Source organism: Peromyscus maniculatus, chromosome 10 (assembly GCF_049852395.1).
Source record: "Peromyscus maniculatus bairdii isolate BWxNUB_F1_BW_parent chromosome 10, HU_Pman_BW_mat_3.1, whole genome shotgun sequence".
NCBI lineage: Eukaryota > Metazoa > Chordata > Mammalia > Rodentia > Cricetidae > Peromyscus > Peromyscus maniculatus.
Genome location: NC_134861.1, coordinates 15310342 through 15329620, shown reverse-complemented (window position 1 = coordinate 15329620; position 19279 = coordinate 15310342). Strand labels below are relative to the sequence as shown.

Below are 19279 nucleotides of genomic sequence, written 5' to 3'. Positions count from 1 at the left end.
GGTAGAAAATAGGACATGTTGCTTACAGATGGGGACAACATTTTTAGGATATTTCTTTTTCAGAAACACTTTCAGAAATGCTTCTCATGCTGTTTCTTTGAACTGGTTTGTTTTTTACTTGTTTGTGGAAGATATTATCTGTGGATTGGGGATTGCTAACACAGAACTTTAAAAGGTCTCCATAGCTTTCAAGGTATTTCTGAAGCAAGCCATGAATGCTTTTAAGGATGAATCATTTGGAGGCAAGCATAAAACCCTCATCTAGTGTCTCTGTGTTATCATTTCAAGAAGGAAGATGAAGGCCCGTGCTCCACCACCTCCTGGAAAGCCTACTGCCCAGAGTGTCCACAGTGAACAGAAACTGCCTCATGATGCCACACTGGGTTCACAGCAAAGCCTGGTCCACATGAAGGAGGGACTACAGAATAGCACCTTGGACATCACTGTGGTTCTGCCCAGTGGACTGGAAAAGCAGAGTGTGGTCAGTGGAAGGTAAGATCCTGGTACCTGGGTGATAGATAGCTCCTGTGTTCTGCCTCATGCATGTGGGAAGAAAAGGAAGAATAGATGTGGGCATGTCATACTTAATTCCATGTTGAATTTGACTCAGGTTAGAATGCATGCTATGGATTGGTACAAGATCACAGCCTAGGAGAACCAGAACAGTCCCACTGGGAAGAGTGTGGGCTAACTGGCCCAGCCAGGCTCTCTGTAGTCTTTAGGGGACCCAGAGCTAAAAACCCACACTGGTAGAGTTTGAGCTCAGAAAAAAGTATAGAGATACATAAATTTTCAGGTTTATTTTATGTGATAATGAAACATAATATTGATGAGTATTGCTTCCAGCCTCAGTCTATAGCCACAACTGGAATTGTTGTGTTCTAAGATACCATGACTTTAGTTATAATGGGTATTATCACACTGTCTTTGAAGGTCTTACCACCAGCATAGGGTAAGAAGATATTTTTTCCAGCAGGGTTCCTCCTTGCTGCTATTGTCACAGGTGTAGGGAGATCTTCATATTAGCATCAAAGGAGCTTCTTGGGCTTGAGACTGACTGATCCCTGGTGGCACTTCCCCAGGCCTAGCTCAGAGACTCTGAATTGTAAGAGTTGCTGTGTGTGTGTGTCTGGTTGTTTTATAGAATAGTCATTATGTTTAGCACACACTTCCTACAAAGTCAGGAGTATGTTATGCTATCATATCATAGTTTAAAAATGATTTTAGAATGCATGCCAGTCTACCAGTAAAACATATATTTCCCATTTTTATATTTTGTCCCAGTTGATAGTTACCACTTTTCTTCCCTTAGCTTGTGGCATCTGGATAGTAACACATGAATCTTCTTTGACAAACACAAGAAAAGGTGGGGTTCCTCCTAGAAAGTAGAAAGATTTCTGAAAAAAAAAAATGCTTTCAAGTGAATGCATTGTGCTCCCTCTATCCTTCCACTTCGTCTTCCCTTTAGAGCAGAAGTCATCACTGTACAGTTTTGTAAGATTGCCACAGAGATGAGGCCGAACCTTATAAATGATTCAGATAACATTCTCTGTTCTAAGCAGGGAAGCTTAGAGTCAGGAAGAATCAGCATCGGCCTGGAGGCCTCCGTTCCTGGGATGCCCTCTGGGTGCTGTAGATGAAGGCATGTTAGGTTCCTGATGTCAGCTTCCTGACTCTTTGCTTTTCCATTACATTTTCCCCCCTCTTCTGCTTAAGCAGTGGCTTTAGCAAAGAACATGCTCATCTTGCCCTAAACAGCACTTGACAAAACATAGCCAGCCCTGAACCTTGTGTTTCCTGACAGGCAAGAATCACCTAGAGAAAACATGCTAGTGATTGAATGCTTGTGGCCCCATTCTGCACATCACAGTTTTTGATTTTTTGAGCTGCTCTGGAACTTAGAAACGCAAGTAAAAAGTCCCTGTCTGTTCTTAAATATGAAGATGTAAGGATGGGGCTTGGAACTGTTCCTGACTAAGGGAGAAGGCCTGGCAGGCCGTTAGGAGTTGGGCTGCCAGCTCTCTGCATGGCGGGTGGGAAGGAAGCCAGCAGCCCCATGGCTTTAATTGGGAGCACAAGTGAAGAGAATATCTTTGAAGACACAGTACCCTCAGCCCCGGGGGAGCTTCATAAAAGGCTCGTAAGTGCTGACAGTGTTAGGCTGTGTCATTTTAGTGTAGAAAATTAGTCACATCCACATTGGTTCACACAGCTAAGGGACATCTGGCAGGGAAAGGCAAGTGTTTCTTTTTCCAGAATAGATGAAATCTCTCCCAGGGTTCAGTCCTGATTCTGCCCCTAAGAACCATTGTGCCCCAAACACCACAGAATAGACAAGTTTATACCTGTGCAGGGAATTCCAGGTCACGAGCCTTGTAAAGCAGCATAAGACTTCCACTTCCTAGTTATTAAGCCTATGAGAAAGGCTATTAAAGAACATCATTATTTACAGGAGTTTCCATACCCAATTTCCCCTTCCTTCCTTCCTCCCTCCTCCTCTTTTTCCCTTCATCCTCCCCTCCCTCCCTCCCTCCCTTCTTTTCTCCCTCCCCTTCTCTCCCTTTTAAATAAAGGAGATTGTCTTTTCTGTGTAAATAGCAAGACTGAGGGGCTGACATTTGAATGGCGAAGAGCTTGCTGTCCTGCGGGAAAAAAAAAGGAGTGTTTTCACACACCCACAGCCCGATAGTTTGTAGAAGGCATTGTCCTTGTTTGGATGGTGGTCCTATTCCAGTCCAGGGGAAGTATTATTTTGTGGGCTCTTGATAGGTTACTAAATAGTAAAATGTTCATTTATCCATCTAGCAAAATAAATAATAAATGACAAACCCATGCGAGTCACTGGGAAGAGTGTATCTCAGGCAGCAGGGGAAAGGGGAACATTTGCTGAGCAGCCCACCTATGAAACAGGCAGGTCCACGTTACAGAGTCTAGAGTGAGGAGGAAAGGTAGGTGGACCTGCCCATGCAATGGTTTTTCCTTAGCCTACACAAATTGTAAGAAATCTGGCTTTGGAGCACTAATTTTCTTCAAACCCAAGAAAAAATAAACATATTGAGTGGCATGTAAAATTTAGATGAATTTTTAAGAAAACCAGAATTCATTACTCTAAGGGTAATTAGGTGTGTCCAGGTCTGCCATGGTACAACCTCTCAATGAGGATCATATAGAAGATACCTGCCTCTCCTATAAGCTGGACACAGAATGGTATAGACCAGTGGTTCTCAACCTGTGGGTCTCAATCCCTTTGGGGTCAAATGACCTTCTCACAGGGGTCACCTGTTGATATACTACATTGCATATCAGATATTTACATTGTGATTCATAACATTAGCAAAATTAGAGTTATGAAGTAGCAGTGAAATTTATGGTTGGAGGTCACCACAACTGTATTAAAGAGTTACAGCATTAGGAAGGCTGAGAACCACTGCTGTAGACTCTGAAGAAAGGTGACCTCTAAGACACAGGTGAAAAACAGTAAGGACAGATTTAAAAAATGACAAGCGTAACTGTGGTCAGAAAAGGGATACCTTTGGGGCAGAACCTGTCCACACTTGCTCCCATAACCCGCATCCTATGGGATCGCTACTGAACAGGATAAGCACCAGGTTCTCCTGGATTCCCAGCTTAAGCTTATCTCCTCTCTTCAGAGCAAAGATTCCAGGCAATGTTGCTTTCAGATTGTTTTTAAGTTCAGTTGCAACCTGCAACTCTCTCTAAACCCAAGTTATTAGACCTTTTATAGACAGGCAACAGCTGCATGGCCTTGGGAGATCAAGTCTCTGGAATTTTACTCCATTGTTCTCGCTATAGCATTTGTTAACCAGGACCCAGGCTTTCACGAGACTGGATTCTGGTTGGAGATTTCAGCTTCATATCTGAAATCCTGCCTTTGGCCATCAGACCTCCCTGTCTAGGGGCCTTTTTCTGGTCTCCTATCTTGTTCTTGACTGTACTGCTGTCTTGTCCACATGTTCCCTGGTAAAGATCCTCAGTGCAGACTGTCTGCCAAGGACCTTGATTACATCTTGCCTTTCCTCTTTGGTGCCACATGAACCTGACAAACTGGACTTTCTCTCAGGATTTGTACTGGCCTTGTGGTATGACTCACCCAGAGCTTAGGGCCACATGCTGGCCTTGGTCCATACCAGAAACTAGGACACGTTGGAATAGTTTGAGATTTGGCCATGCGTGTAAACTCAGTTTGTTTTAAGACTGCTGGGATATACCAGAAAGCACTTTGCGTACCTAGCACCCAGTGACCATTCAGTCAACATAGGTTCCCAGTGTGCATGTTATGATACTTAGTATCATGACATTCTAAAGGTGAGCCCCTACACCTGTAACATTGGCACCACCAGGGCACTTGTAAGAAGTGTAGGTTTGAGGGTTGGGGATTTAGCTCAGTGGTAGAGTGCTTGCTTAGCAAGTGCAAGGCCCTGGGTTTGGTCCTCAACTCGGGGGCAGGGGAGAAAGTGTAGATTTTTCAGCCCCACCCAAGCTTGGCTGAATCAGAACACCGTGGGTGGGGTCCATTAAACTATGTCTCCATAGCCCTAAAGTTTCAGATAGCATCCTCATCAGGAGATCTTCTGCTAACAGCATGTTCTTGGTTGTGCCCTTGGCCAGGCACTCTGTCCTGACAGTGAGTTTCGGCTCTTCCTGGCCTGATGACGTGAGGAAGGAGATTGGAGTACATATATGAGTACTATATGTACTCCATCGTCTTTATCACCCAGACACCCAGACAGAGTGTCCCCAGTGCTTCTCCACCTATCCCATCCACCTGAGAGTATGGTATAACAGCAGGTTATGATCTAGAGAGATTCCCTTCAGTCCAGGAGGGCAGTTGGTTTATGGCCCCTCTGACTTTGGACTGTTGGCCTCTGAGTGGCTCACCGGTGTGGGGATAGTGGTGGCGGCCACACAGTCCTTTCATTTCTTGTTTAGTCCCTTAGTACAACTCTGAAAACAGCCATGTAAAGCAGAAGACCAGTTTCTTACTGAAGTCGCTGACTCAGGCAAAACCAAGTTTTAAACTTTGTATACTTTTAGAAAGCAGTATATGTATATTATACATACATATATATGAAAAAAAATTTTCTTTTCCCCCAAGACAGAGTTTCCTGACTATCCTGGAATTCACTTTGAAGACCAGGATGGCCTTGAACTCACAGAGATCTCCCTAACTGCCTTCCGAGTGCTGGGATTAAAGGTCATCACTGCTTAGCAGAAAGCAATATTTTTAAGAGAAAGAAGTTTATAAAAATTCTGCTCACTTTTCAAATTTATAATTAGGTTTATAATAAGTGCCCAGAAACAGTTTCTTCTGTGTTATGAATGTTAAATGGCATTGGGCAGCAGAGGGCAAAGCAGCTGAATAAAAAAAGCCATGGAGGGTAAATGGGAGGAAAAAATTAAAAGAGACTAGTGAGCCCTCCAGCTCAGCTTACTTCTTTTTGGGAGATGGTCACTCCCCCTTTATTACTATAATTTTTGTTCTTCTATTAAGCTTGTGATTCTGCCTTAATTTTAAATGGGTGATTACGTAGAGAAGTGGCACAGAGGGCTATTTGTGTATTTTATTCAGATTCTCGAGTGTTCCTATAGCATCATCCCAGGGGGCCGGATCTCTAGCACTTTCTGAATTTCTAGCATGCCTCACTATGCCTTTGACATTCTGAGAGTGTCTGATTGCTAAGTTTCATTCCTTAGGAGATAGGGGAAACTCTTTTGCAATTTGAGGGTCTGATGTCACTTGCTGAGAGCAGGGTGGCACTTAGTCACATACACTGTAATCCTCTGCCAGAGCAGTGTGAAGTTCACATGGAACAGATCAGTGAACTGCCATTGACTTAGCAAGCACTGACGTGGTGCCTGCATCTGGGCTGACAATGTTTAGTGTCTTAAAGCTATTAATTTATGGAAGTCTCCAACACCCCTTTGTAGCTAAAGTTTTCCTGGTTCTGCCTGGTCCTGCCTGGCCCATGGTCAGGACAAATCTTTCTCACTCACCAGTCCCGCAGCCACTCAGACCCAACCAAGTAAAAGGGGAAGAGCTGTGGATGATTGATTGATAAATAAAGTGCTGATTGACCAGTAGCCAGGCAGGAAGTATAGGTGGGACAAGGAGAGAGGAGAATTGTGGGAAGTGGAAGGCTGAGGCAGAGAGCCTCTGCCAGCTGCCCCGATGAGAAGCAGATGTTAAGACCAGTAAGCCATGAGCCACGTGGCAAGGTATAGATTTATAGAAATGGGTTAATTTAAGATATAAGAACAGATAGCAAGAAGCCTGCCACGGCCATACAGCTTTTAAATAATATAAGTCTCTGTGTGTTTACTTGGGGGACATGAGTGGGAGAGATTTGTCCCAATTGCCACCAAGCTGGGACACAGGAAAACTTCAGCTACAACCCTCTAAGGTGGGCTCTAGCCTAATGCTCATACTGTGGGGAAACCGAGGCAGTACAGGCACTTTTCCTGGGCCAGAGAGGCCATGTGTAGTGATCCCAGGATTCCACACAGGCAGGCTGAATGCTGCCGTGGGAAAGACACCAGTCCCTGACTAGAGGATGATGTCAGGAAAGCTGTGGACCAGGGGCCAGGACTTCTCTAGGAGTTCATGGGAGGAGAGGCCAGACTCAGCAGGTGGTGAGAATGATGAGGAGTGGCCAAGCAGCCTTGCCAGTCTTTGGAAAATTCTCTGTGGTAGAGTGACACAGTGACCTACTAAGACCGTGTGGAGGTATACGCATAACACTCAGCTCATAAAGTCATTAGTTCTTGGTCCATGGGCAACAGGAGGCAAGTTGGGATCTGATGGGTTTGTCATAAAAAAGACGCACAGGGACTGGAGGCAGCTAGCACCTCTGTCCATTCTTAGGCATTACCACTATGCAGAGAGCTGTCTTTCCCTTTCTGGATAGGTTTCTCCAGGAGGATCAAAGGAACTTTTAGAGACCTGAGGAGCTCCACCAAGTAGCAGTTTAACAGGTGTGGTTCAAACTCAAACAGACATGGCCCCACTCACACTTGGTTTTGATGAATATAAAATGATGGCAAAGTCACAAGTCATGCCAGTGAGCATCCTCTTTTAAATCAAGTGCCAACCCCCTCACGACACATAGTAAATTGACCCAGCATCCTGTGTTTTCTTATCTGTACCCAGGTTCCCATTACAGCCAAGTCAGTCCTCAGGAGAAAGCTCCAACAGGACTTTCACAGTGAAAGATAGCTGGGGCCGGGTGGAGCAGCTGCTAAGACCTCAGTCCTGTCTGCCCCCGGACCTCCTCACCTTCCCATAAAAACTGATCTGAGCTGGGTATAGGCTCTAGCCACCGGGAAGGTGTGGGAACCTATTTGCTCCTCAAGGCAGAATTAGTAATGACTCTGTGCTCTTTAGTAATGTAACATGCATAGTGAGGCATGTCTAGTTTATTATGTTTGGGAGTTTTAGGTTTTGCTTTGTTTTTGTGCCTCCCCCTCCACTTAATGATATGTTGGAGTAGGTAGGTTATTGGCTTTTGATAACTGCTCCCACCCTCAGATGTTGAAATGTCATTGCAGTTTCTCAGAATGAAGCACTCTATGGAAATCTACATCCTTTCCTTGGTGACTTGGAAGGAGGGAGGACAGTATCACAAAGAGAATGTCATTTGATATAGAAAGTTGAGATTTGGACACCAAGTTATTTGCTTCAACCTAATTGACAAACACTGTCAATACATAGAGTTGCATGTATTGGCATCTACTAAGGCAAAAGGATGTGTTCTCTCTAGTGGAGAAAGCCCCAAACCTTGCATGCTCCCTTTTACAGCCCTTTGCATTTCAGATATATTTCCAAGGACTCTGGTTGTTCTGCAGACATTAATGTTTGGATGGTAGTAGTTAATGGCTGTGTGCTTTTTTTGTGTTCTTTGATAGTTTATATTCACATGTTTATGTGGTGGGAATAGATTCCCCAGTGGGCTTAGTTGAGACAAAGCTGGAATCAGTATCCATAGACATGGGTATAAATTGAGCCCCCGCACTGCGTTTGTAGAAACCCCAGAATGACTGTTCCTGTTGCTCATACTGGAACTACTTATGAATATACAGTAAGTAGCCCTAGGCTACCAGAAAGACAATGGATGGAAATTAGTATTTTTTAAAAGATTTATTTTCATTATATCTAGCTATCTATAGCTATATATATATATATATATATATATATATATATATATATATATATAATGAAACTACAACGTCAGCAAACAACAGGCTTCCATCCAAAATGAACAGGGATGAAAAAAAACTGAACAAAATACTAGCAAAGAAAATGCAGGGTTGTTTTAGTACTTTTCAAAGAGATTTCTCTGGGGAGGAGGCTTTACTGTGGTACACAGTGCATGGCAGTGTGTGTTTTCCTTGTACTGTAAGTTCTGTTTTGGGAGAAAGGTGAGTGTGTATCCAAGCTGGAAGAATCAGACATCACAGCGGGGCTTATCCTGCTCATGCCTTAGTGTATACATAAAGGCTGAAGGTGTCCTGGTCCCTCCCACCCAATGTCCAAGGGAACACAGGGTGCCAGCTTCATGAGAATCATTGTTGTACTGTTTGGCGCATGCTGTTAATGTCATCTTAGATGGAAGATGTGGTAACCATTGCTTGACAGTCTTGAATATTTCTTTGGATCAATCAAAAATATTCTCCATGCTCATTAGGTAATAAATGAATAAATAAATAAATGAGAAATAGGGCATTTAGGGGATTCTTTTGATACTGTATTTGCTCCAAGCCAAGGAGGGAGGAACCAAGGGCTTGTGTTTTCTTCTGGGTTCAGAGACCAGGCTTTATTTATTTTAAAATTTTTCAAATAAATGACCCCATACACCAGTAAGTGTTCTAGTTATCTGTATTATTTTTCTGAATTAAGCATGTACTTTTATGCTTCTTCATTCTCTCTCTTTCTCTCTCACCGTCTCTCTGTCTCTATCTGTCTGTCTGTCTGTCTCTCTCTTTTTCTCTCTGTGTGATTTTTATTGTATTGCAGTAAATTCTTATGTATCTATTATGGTGAGAGATTTTTAAATCATGAATGGATGAATTTTGTAAGATACTTTTAGTATGAATTGAGATGTATATTTGTGTTTTTATGGTTAATTTTGATGGTATGATATATCACATTATTTATTGAATTGCCCTTATATATTGAACTGGGCTTGAATTCTAGAAATAAGTCCTATTTATTCATGGGACATAATCTTTTTGCTGTGCTATTGAATTATATATGCTAGTATTTTATTGGAGATTTTTTTTCATCCCTGTTCATTTGGTATGGCAGCCTGTGGTTTGCTGATGTTAGGAGATGTTTATTCTTTTGTTACTGTTATTCATGAGTTAAAAACATTGGTGTGTTATTTAATTAATTGGTATAATTTTCTGTTGTATCCTTTGGTTTTAGATTTTTCTTTTTGGTGAGGTTTGATTTGGTGAGGTGATTCAATCTCTATTTGTTATTGGTATGTTCAAGATTCTCATTTTTCTTTGATTCAATCTTGGTAGAGTCTGTCAGTTGTTAATTTGTTGGCTCATTGTTCATCAAAGTACCTCTCAATTTTTTCAACTTAAAATTTAATCTTTGAATTAATCTTTACATTTACAAATAACTGAAAAATCAGTGCCATGAAACCATAGGTTGTATAGTTTTGCTTATAGAATTTAGATAGCTAACCTAGTAGATCCATGGATTTAACTAGAAACGGAATTCTTACTTTCATCTATTATGATTTTGAGGGGCTGTTAAAATAGGTTTTTTGGTTTTTTTTTTTTTAGTAATGTTGGTAGCATTGAAACTGTTAATTTGCCATCATACAATCATGGATAAGAACTTAGTTTTTACATTGCTTTTGTCGTCATTGTCTTCATCTTCCTCCTCCTCCTCTTCTTTTCTTCTCTAGGCTTTTTCATGCATCCACATGTCCGTTTGCTCTGCCTCACTCAGCTAGACCGAAGGGAACCTGCAGACAGTCTTGATAACCATGATTTGTCTTCTCCTTTTCAGCCATGCCATGATGGACCTTCTGGTTGACCTCTGCCTTCAGAACCACCTGAATCCTTCTCATCATGTCCTGGAGATCTGGTCTTCTGAGACCCAACAGCCCTTGAGTTTTAAGCCAAATACTTTGATTGGGTCCTTGAATATACACACTGTACTTCTGAAAGAAAAAGTTCCTGAAGAGAAACTTAAGCCTGGCGTACCCAAGGTGCCTGAGGTCAGTGGTACCTGTGTGTTGTCCGAGGATATACAGAGATACAGATTTGTGTGTGAGTGTGCAGGAGTGCTGTCGAGGTCAGACTTACTCTTTGTTTGAGTACCTAACACACAGTGCTGTTTTGAGGTTTCGTCTTCTATGCCAAGTGAAGGTAGGTACTAATGAGATTTGCAACAGGAAGTAAGGACTTTCCAAATTTATAATGTTTATTGTTGTAATACTGACCCTTTCTATATTATACAGGTGGAACTGTTATGTGTGTGTATAGCTAGAGTTTTCCTGGTCCTGCTTGACCCACAGTCAGGACAAATCTTTCTCACCCACCAGTCCCACAGCTGCTCAGACCCAACCAAGTAAACACACAGAGACTTCTATTACTTAAACTGTTTGGCCTAATGGCTCAGGCTTCTTGCTAGCTGTTCTTATATCTTAAATTAACCCATTTCTATTCATCTATAAGTTGCCATGTGGCTCATGGCTTACCGATATCTTAACATCTTCTTATGGTGGCGGCTGGCAGCGTCTCTGTGACTCAGCCTTCCACTTCCCAGAATTCTCCTCTCTCCTTGTCCCACCTATACTTCCTGCCTGGCTACTGGCCAATCAGTATTTTATTTATTAACCAATCAGAGCAACACATTTAACATACAGACCATCCCACAGCAGGCGTATGCCACCATACCCAGCTTACTCCCAATTTCTTACAGCTTTGTAATATGGTTTTAAGGATGGTCTTCAGGCTCTAGTTAAGTCAGTACTGCCTGGATCAGATTCTTGGAAGATATGCTCACTTTTCTTGCTTTCAAAATTGGCATTTAGGTCAGTAATTTGTCTCCTGTTAATTTCTAGTTTTCAGTGATTAGTAACATTTAATTGGTAACTTTTCATACTAAGTCTGTGAGAGAATCTCAATTATACTTCAAACAAAAGCAGTATTTCATAGAAAAGGGACCTGTTCAGAGCCTGTGGCTTTTCTTAACTGCCTAGGCTCCATTGAGAGTTAAGCCCAAGTATTGTGCATGGTTCCTCTTGGAGAATCCTAAGCTGGAGCAATGCCCCATATTCCTCCTAAATTCCAGTTCATTAAGTCCACTAAGGCTGCCACTCAGAGTTTAAGAGGACCATGACCTCCACTTTTCACTCTTCACACATGCTACCTTCACCTTTGCAAGGTCTTTGTACCATGTGGAGAGCAATGAGCATGAACTAAAGCAGTGAGCATGAACTAAAGCAGTGAGCATGAACTAAAGTAGTCTGCATGAACTAAAGTAGTCTGCATGAAGCTTGGACTCCTCTAAGTTTTTGATGGGCCACTTAGTGTCACTGTAGGTACTTACAGTCAGCCAATTTAGAGAAACTGTTTTTCTTTCTGAGTATTAGGTATTTGAAAAAGATTAAATATATTTCTGGCTTAATATAACTATATATAGTGCATATGTACATACACATATAAATATGTATGTATCTATATGTACACATATGTCTGCACATACCTTATATGTACTTATAGTATATATAATGCCTTTATATATATAAATTTATATATATATATTCACATCTATATGGATATTTTGACTTCTTAAGCAAGCATTTTTGTTTTGTGAGACTTATTCTTAAAACTATTCATACCATTTACAGAGAGTTTTCCCTTAGAAGAAATATATAAATGATTTGTGCCCGAGTCTAGCCAGAATCTGTGAAAAGCTATACACGTACAGGATTTAAATTTAGATGCCTCACTTATGTCAATTTCTCCCTGTTGTTTAGTAGTTGCTAATTATAAGAGGGATCCTAACAAACATCTAATATTCTATACATTTATTTTTCAGTATTCATTATGTTATTTTTTTTTCTCCTGGACCCACCAACTTTGTGGAAGAATGACCAGAGCCATACTCAATTCTAGAATTAAAACAGAAATTAAAGCAATACCAGGAAGACATGTTCATAGAATTCTTTTGTCTGGTGTGTTCTTGCAGAAATCCGTGCGCCTGGTCGTGAATTACTTAAGAACGCAGAAAGCTGTCGTGCGTGTGAGCCCTGAGGTGCCTCTGCAGAATATTCTGCCAGTCATCTGTGCAAAGTGTGAGGTCAACCCGGATCACGTGGTTCTGCTCAGGGACAATGTTGCTGGGGAGGAGCTGGAGCTGTCCAAGTCCCTGAATGAACTGGGGATAAAGGAGCTGTATGCGTGGGACAATAGAAGAGGTGAGGCTTGCCGTGTTGTACATACCCTGGCGCATAGTGACTCGGACATGAGGTCTGCACACAAAACCTGTATTCTCTGCTTGCCTCTGTCGGTAGCACTACCTAGACATGGGTGTGGGGAGCTTCAGGCACCTGGGTTTTTGTCCAGTGGTGAAGTAGGCAAAAGAAGAGTTTGGCCTGTCTGCTAAGTGTGTCTCCTTCTTCACACCTCTGCAAGACGGTGGCTTTGGCCTCCGTCTTCCTTCAAGCTCTGACAAGAAATAGCAAATAAGAAGAAATGGTGAGGAGAGGGTTCACCTTTTGCTATTCCTGCTCAGGGAGCACTTACAACATTGCTTGAATTCTGGTTCAGCTGTCATGGCTCCCAGGCTTTTGCCACTGTTCGTGTCTAAGGTCACCTGCCAGAAGAACGTTGACTGTCTTCTGACATCAACCAATTCTGGTCCCCGTGATAGGTCTTGCAGACAAATCTCACACTAGTTTATTGCCCATGCTGCACCTGTGATGTGAATGTGGCACCATCATTAGTGCCATAGATGAGTGGCAGCCCCTGTGTAAGGTTGGTACAGAGAAATATATTATACAATTAGAATTTTCCAATTGACATAACAATTTGAAGTTTTAGTTAAATGACTCTCAGGCAAAAGTGTAATTTATAGTCCTTGGCATTTTGGTTTTAAGATGGACTTTCAAGTGTGGAACTCTGCCCTTGGTCAAGGCATAGATGCCACCATCATGAAGTCAGAGCAGCTGCGATTACCTGCTGGGAACTCTTCACAAAACTGGTCCAAATAACACTGCTGCTGCCCATGTTATTTATTCTCCAGATAGCCTGGACTTATGAAAACATGCAGCTGGTCTTTTATATGTGCTTCTACAGTCTTTCAAATACAGCTTTTAAGATAATTTATTCTAATAAAAATATGGTTTTCCTTATTAGCAAATATATTGTGAACACAGTGGTTTTCTAGGGGTCCAATCCATACTTTGGCTCCTCTCAACCCACCCCTTCCCTGGGGATTCTGGGCTCATCCTCCCGATTGGCGTGGAAGAAAGGGTTCCAGTTCCAGGTAGTGTAAGGCACATAGAGTAGTCTCCTGGAAAAGGTGCTGTGAGGCTTAGATCATAGTCAAGTTTATTGCTGCTGATATTCGTGGTTCTTGAGGTTGAACTTGGGACCTCAGGCATGATCTCCCAACCAGAATCTTTTTAAAGCACAGACAGTAGTGCTCCCAGTGTCCGCAGCACAGCCCCGGTTGCTGAGAGTATGTTTGCTTGGTTACATTTAAACTTGGATTATGGGATTTGTGGAGGGGTGGGGGCGGGGTCTTCTCGTAATACAAAAGGAAAAGAAAATCTCTCCTAATAAAAAGAAGAAAAGGAAAGAACAAGAAAAACTGTTTAGGGATCCAAGGGTAAAAAGGCTTGCACACCTAGGCTTCTGTTACACACTCACTTGGACATATCTTAAAGAGCAGAGGCCAAGCTGCTTCCTGGAGAAGTCATACCAGCCTGCCTCTCTGTTAAGGAGAAGTCCCACTGAGGTATCAGAGACATGGAAGCTGAAGCCTCAGCAGGATCAGGACACTGAGCACAGCTCATGTAATCTACGGACATGGGGAGCTTCAGAACATGAGATACAGCCAATTAGCCGTTCCACTCTCGACCGAAACTCCAAAGACCCAGAGTAGCCCACTCTCTGCCATGGCAATCTATCTCCCAACCCCGTGGTGGGGAGACCTCCCAGCCCAAGGCCACCTGTATGCCTTTCACTTAGACCAGGCCTGTTTTGCTGTCCCTGGTTACCACCCTGCCACATGCCTCCATCTCATCCTGCTAACCACCCGACATCTAAGAAGAAAGGAGCGTTTTCCAGAGGCTGTCCTTGAGGACCCTTCTCTCTTTGGAAGCTGACCAGCAGAGCTGCTAGGGTGTGGGTGGGGAGCCTTTACAAGAGGGCAGGGAGCTTTTTCCCTGGTCCTGTGGCTGCCGGCTGCCTGCCAGAGAAAGGGGAGAGAGCCCCGCAGGAGTTTAAGGCTGCTGGCTGATGCCTCAGCTGTCTGGGCACTGATGGATGCTTGAAGAATCCCAAGGCTCTGCTGCCCCCTGTGCTCACTGCAGGCCTAGCAGCCTGTGCTGGGGCCGGAGTCCAGGCCTGGGGATACAGGCCAGCTCTTGTCGCTTTTGTGAGTGCTGTAGCCCACACTTGAGGCCCAGGAGGAGTTAGAGCTTTGGTCGGGGCTGTGGCAGGCCTCCAAGCTGTTCTCATTCTCTCCTTGCCTGCCTTTTCCAGTTCCTCTGACCAAAACGCAGTCTGAGCCTTCTCTGAGCTGTCAAGGTAACAGTGAGTGAGCTCCCAGGCTGCACTCTGCATGGCTCCAGATGGGAGGGTGCACGGAGGCCATATGTATGTCAGACCCTAAAGGAGCTGAGTTTGGCTTGAGGCACCCCAGGGAAGGGAGGGGGCTTGCTGGGTTGACAGGAGGTTGCGGTTTAAGTTTTCAGTTCCCCAGTTGTTCTAGACAAGAATGTACCTGTGTGAAAATTTGTTGTGTGGCTTTAACCCATAGAACAGGCTGCGACTGTTGAATAGGGAAGTCTGTGGCCCAGGACTTCAGGTGAAAGTGATCTGTACTGAAATGACACCAGGCCCCTTTGCCTCCTCTTGTCTGTGGTTCTTACATTTGTGCTTCCTGCCCAGGTCTAGGCTACATGCTGCGGAGTATGCGCCAGTGTGGGATTGAAATTGAACCCTATATATCCTAGTAATATAGGTGTGCAAAGGGGTGGTTCAAATTTGGCACTTATTTAGAAAGTCTCTGTGTATTTACATGTACATTCACATATATATGAACACGGAGGTACACATATTTGCATGCATGTATTTGTGCATATTTGCATAAGCATATACATACAGACATAAACACATATGAATTATGGTTTTAATGAGCCTCTTAGGGCATACATACACCCATATGAACATATATACTAAAAGTTAACATTTTGATGAGTTTCTGTTTTCGGCAGGAAGTTTATCATTTTTGCTAAAGTATTGATTATAAGATAATAAATGCCAATTTGTGTTTTAAACACATTTAGTGAAAGAAAATGCAGCATTTGCATGGAGCCCAGTGATGTGAGGGAGCATCTGAGTGCTGGGGCTGAGTGTCCTGTTTGCCAACCCATAGCTGACCTGTCTCCTCAACAACAGAAATTCGCACACAAGCGTTCTCTTTAAGGAACACCATTGTTCTGAACAGGACACTCATGACACGTGAAGGCTTTAGCCATTCTGGAAGATTTTACTTCGGGATTCAGGCAGACCGGGGCTGGGGAGAGGTACACTTACTGCCTCTTCCTTTCCTGCCTTGTGTCTGTACCTTAGAGACAGCCTATGATGAGAATGCCCTCACGGACCATGTGGGAACTCCCCCCTGTTCTCTCTTCCGGGGACTTGTTCGCTGGCCTTTTTCTGGTCACGGAACTGCCAAGTTTCCACTTCTCCCATCTAGACAAGCAGGTGCTCTGGACTAGATTCGGCGATGTTTTCACTTTCTCCTCCCCTTGTGCCACTCAACGCACCTTTATCATTGTCTCCATCACTTTAATATGTCCACATGGAAAGTGCTTTCTTGGAGATTAAATGTGAGCCCCGAAAATAAGTGCCCTGTTCGCATGTATGGTCATCCATTTGGAGCTGTGATTCCAATTCTTAGAGCACATGCTCTCCGGGGAGATCTGTGTGTTCACAGCTCACTGCCCTCGTGGGAGAGCAAGCTGTCTGTGGAGACTGAGGCCAGTGTAGAGATCTCTGTTGCTCAGCTCTCTCCCCTTACAGTGTTTGTCTAGTATCAGGAACCTCTTATCGATCCATAGATCAAGCCTTTAGAAACATGCCGTCAGTTTGAGGCCCTCCTGTACCACGCAGTTGTTAGGCAGTGGCATGAGAAGCCACCTCTCCCAACACTAGGGTTCTGATGCCAGGGTCATACATAACCCTTCTTCATAGGGTGCTCTCAAGCCTCTGAACAGTCACTGTCTATTCAGGGAGAGAAACAAAAGATTTAGCTTGCTTTCAGTTTTCTGTTTCAATCTATCCTTTTCATGGGTACTATAGTTGGGCCTGTGGGATAGCAACATATTTTCTTTCTTGTTTGTCTATGGGGTTCTGCAGTGTTACCAATTTTGATATGTCCTTGTCATATGCCATTCAATTGTAAAACCAATTAGAAATTAGAAATACACATGTTAATGCATGCCATCATTTGAATATGGTATTATTTTGTGCTGTAAGATATTTTATTCTTCCTAATTCTACACTGAGTGAGGATTTTTGAAGTGACTAACATAATATTATGTGTGTGCATGTGTATCTGTACAACTACATCATGTGAGCAAGTCCTCTGGTTTGGTTGCTGTGTGATACAGAGCCTGCTAATCTCCTTAGCTAAGCCCTTTGCATGTCGTTAAGCGCCCTGGCCTGCCCAAACAGGACAAAGGCCCTGCTTCCTGCAGGATGGTTTAAGAACCACAGGGCCTGGGTTTGGCTTTGTTGAATAGACAGTATTATTTCATTATGAATTTTTAAAATGCATTGACTTTTATGTTCTTCTTCAACATTGACAATGAATCCACACATCATTAGACACAAACATTAATGGGTGTTTACTGTATTTGGGTTGATATACTCATGGCAGTTTGTCAAATCCCACAAGGAAGTATTTCCACCAGTGGTCCTGAGGTCTGGCCATCCTGCAGTGTGGTCTGGGAAAGTTGATCTTTCTTCCCTTTACAAACACCTGTTTTGTTTGTTTTTTTGTTTTCCCCAGCTCTTTCATACCTTTAAGTGTTGGAAGAGAAGGGCAGAGTGAATGAATAGTAAAAGCCCAGAATAGGCAAATAGGAGAACGTAATTTAAAAAGGAAATATTCTGTGATTGGAGAGAAGACAGCTCAGTGGTTATGAGCACTTACTGCTCTTTCAGAGGACCTGGGTTTGATTCCCAGAACTTATATGGCTGCTCCCAAACATCTGTAACTCCAGTTGAGAGGACTTGATGTCCTCTTTGGGCTTTTGTGGGCACCAGGCATGAATGTAGTACACAGGCATACATTATAGGGAAACACTCATATGTGTAAAATAAAATAAATCAAAATTTTAATTAAAAATATAAGAAAGATTATGGAAAAAAAAATGATGACCAGTACCCCTGGAGATCTTGTTTCAATAGTACCCAAATCTCTTCCACTGTTCCCCCATGTTCTAGGAAAGAACAGGGGAGTTCATGATTTATTTAGCATTTCTTTAACCTTACTTATAGCTCATAAGGCAGACTGGTTTTTACAAATGCCTCAGCCCTTGCAGTAATACTATTTAATTGAGCAGCACCAGACCATCTCTTGCCCTTAGAGCTTAAGTAGTCAGTCCAAATGGAGAAATACTGTCAGTTCCAAGGCAAGTGTAAAAGATCAGTCACATTCATATTAACCTTGGTAAAATTATAATGTTAATTATTTTTGATTAGATAAAATTATAAAGTTGACTTCACCTATTTTTAATTTTTCTTGTTGTAGAAAATTTCTTAATTAAAAAAATAAGAAAAGAAAATTGTCTATTTTCAATAAAAGAAAAAAGGAAAATACATCATCTATTTTTTTTAATGGAGTTGCTAGCAGATGTAAAACGACAGTTTGCATTAGCCATCTCTTGAAAGGCATCACTATTGAACCTCCATTGATTTGCTGCTTTTCAGCTCCACAAGGACAAAGCCACTCTCAGAGAAAACGCTGCTTTAGTCCCTAAAAACCTGTGTAAGGACTTCATGTGATTTCCTGTGGGCCAGAGGGCTTTGAGGTAGCGCCGAAGGCTTTGAATGAAATCATGATGATTTTCTTCTTAGAACTAACAGATTAAAGGATTCAGTTAAGGTTTTAAGAAGTGAAGTACTTAATCTCACATTTCAAATGCTGAAGAATACAACTTTTTTTTTCCCCTCCAGAAGTGTTCAGGAAATCATCGCTTGGCAATGATGAGACAGATAAAGAGAAGAAAAAATTTCTGGGATTTTTCAAAGTTAATAAAAGGAGCAGCAGTAAGGTAATTCACCACACGCATATGACTCTGTGGGGTATAAAAGTGTTTCTTAAAATATTTATGGACTGATCTTGGGACTTTTTCTAAATAATTCTATTTAGTAATACTGAATCTTCACCTGGTGCTCCAGGCAATTATTTAAGATGAAGTCATTCACTTATTGGTAGAGTGGCAAACCTCTGGACTCCCCAGGCCAAGGTGAGCCACACCCTGCCGGGTGCCCACACTCACACAGTTTTTAGGTATATGAATGAGTGAATCTTGCATTATTAAGTTTAAGTACCTGGACAGTGTTCCTGCAAATAATTGCAGCTTTCCAGCTTAAAGTAGGAAGCCTGGAAGAGCTGAACTCAAGACCATTTGCATCTGTCAGGAACTAGCCCATTTTCTATAGTTTTAAATGTTTTCATACCTTTTTAACATGGCCTGAAATCATAGAACACTGTAAGTTGTTTTTGATCTCATTACTCTTTGTTAAATAAGTCTTTATATTCATATTATAGGTGTAATATTGTACAATAATTTAAAGTCATATTACAAAGGATTAAAATGAAGGGCTTTTTGTTTGTTTTTACTTCTAACTATTTTGCAAAGAACACATTAATGTTATTCTATTCTTTTAATATGTGTATTTTACTAGCATGTAATATCTGTTCCTTGCTAATAATTATGGCTCAAAAATACAAAGTTGAAGGTAAAGGAATGGCTTAATGGGTAAGTGTTAT

At 42.3% G+C, this 19279-nt stretch overlaps 1 protein-coding gene across 8 annotated transcripts in view; it reads left to right on the top strand.

Moving 5' to 3' along the window:
• Positions 1–19279, top strand: part of Cobl (cordon-bleu WH2 repeat protein) — a 242784-nt gene that overhangs the window by 84042 nt on the left and 139463 nt on the right. For 4 of the 8 annotated variants that reach the window (XM_076546020.1, XM_042285598.2, XM_042285600.2 and 1 more), the window contains exons 2-5: positions 289–492; positions 10043–10253; positions 12233–12461; positions 18460–18557. In XM_076546020.1, the coding sequence (XP_076402135.1) occupies positions 289–492; positions 10043–10253; positions 12233–12461; positions 18460–18557 (742 nt within the window). Of the gene's footprint in view, positions 1–288; positions 493–10042; positions 10254–12232; positions 12462–14754; positions 14800–18459; positions 18558–19279 lie in introns of all 8 variants that reach the window. The other 4 variants (XM_042285599.2, XM_042285597.2, XM_042285601.2 and 1 more) reach the window with 2 other exon arrangements.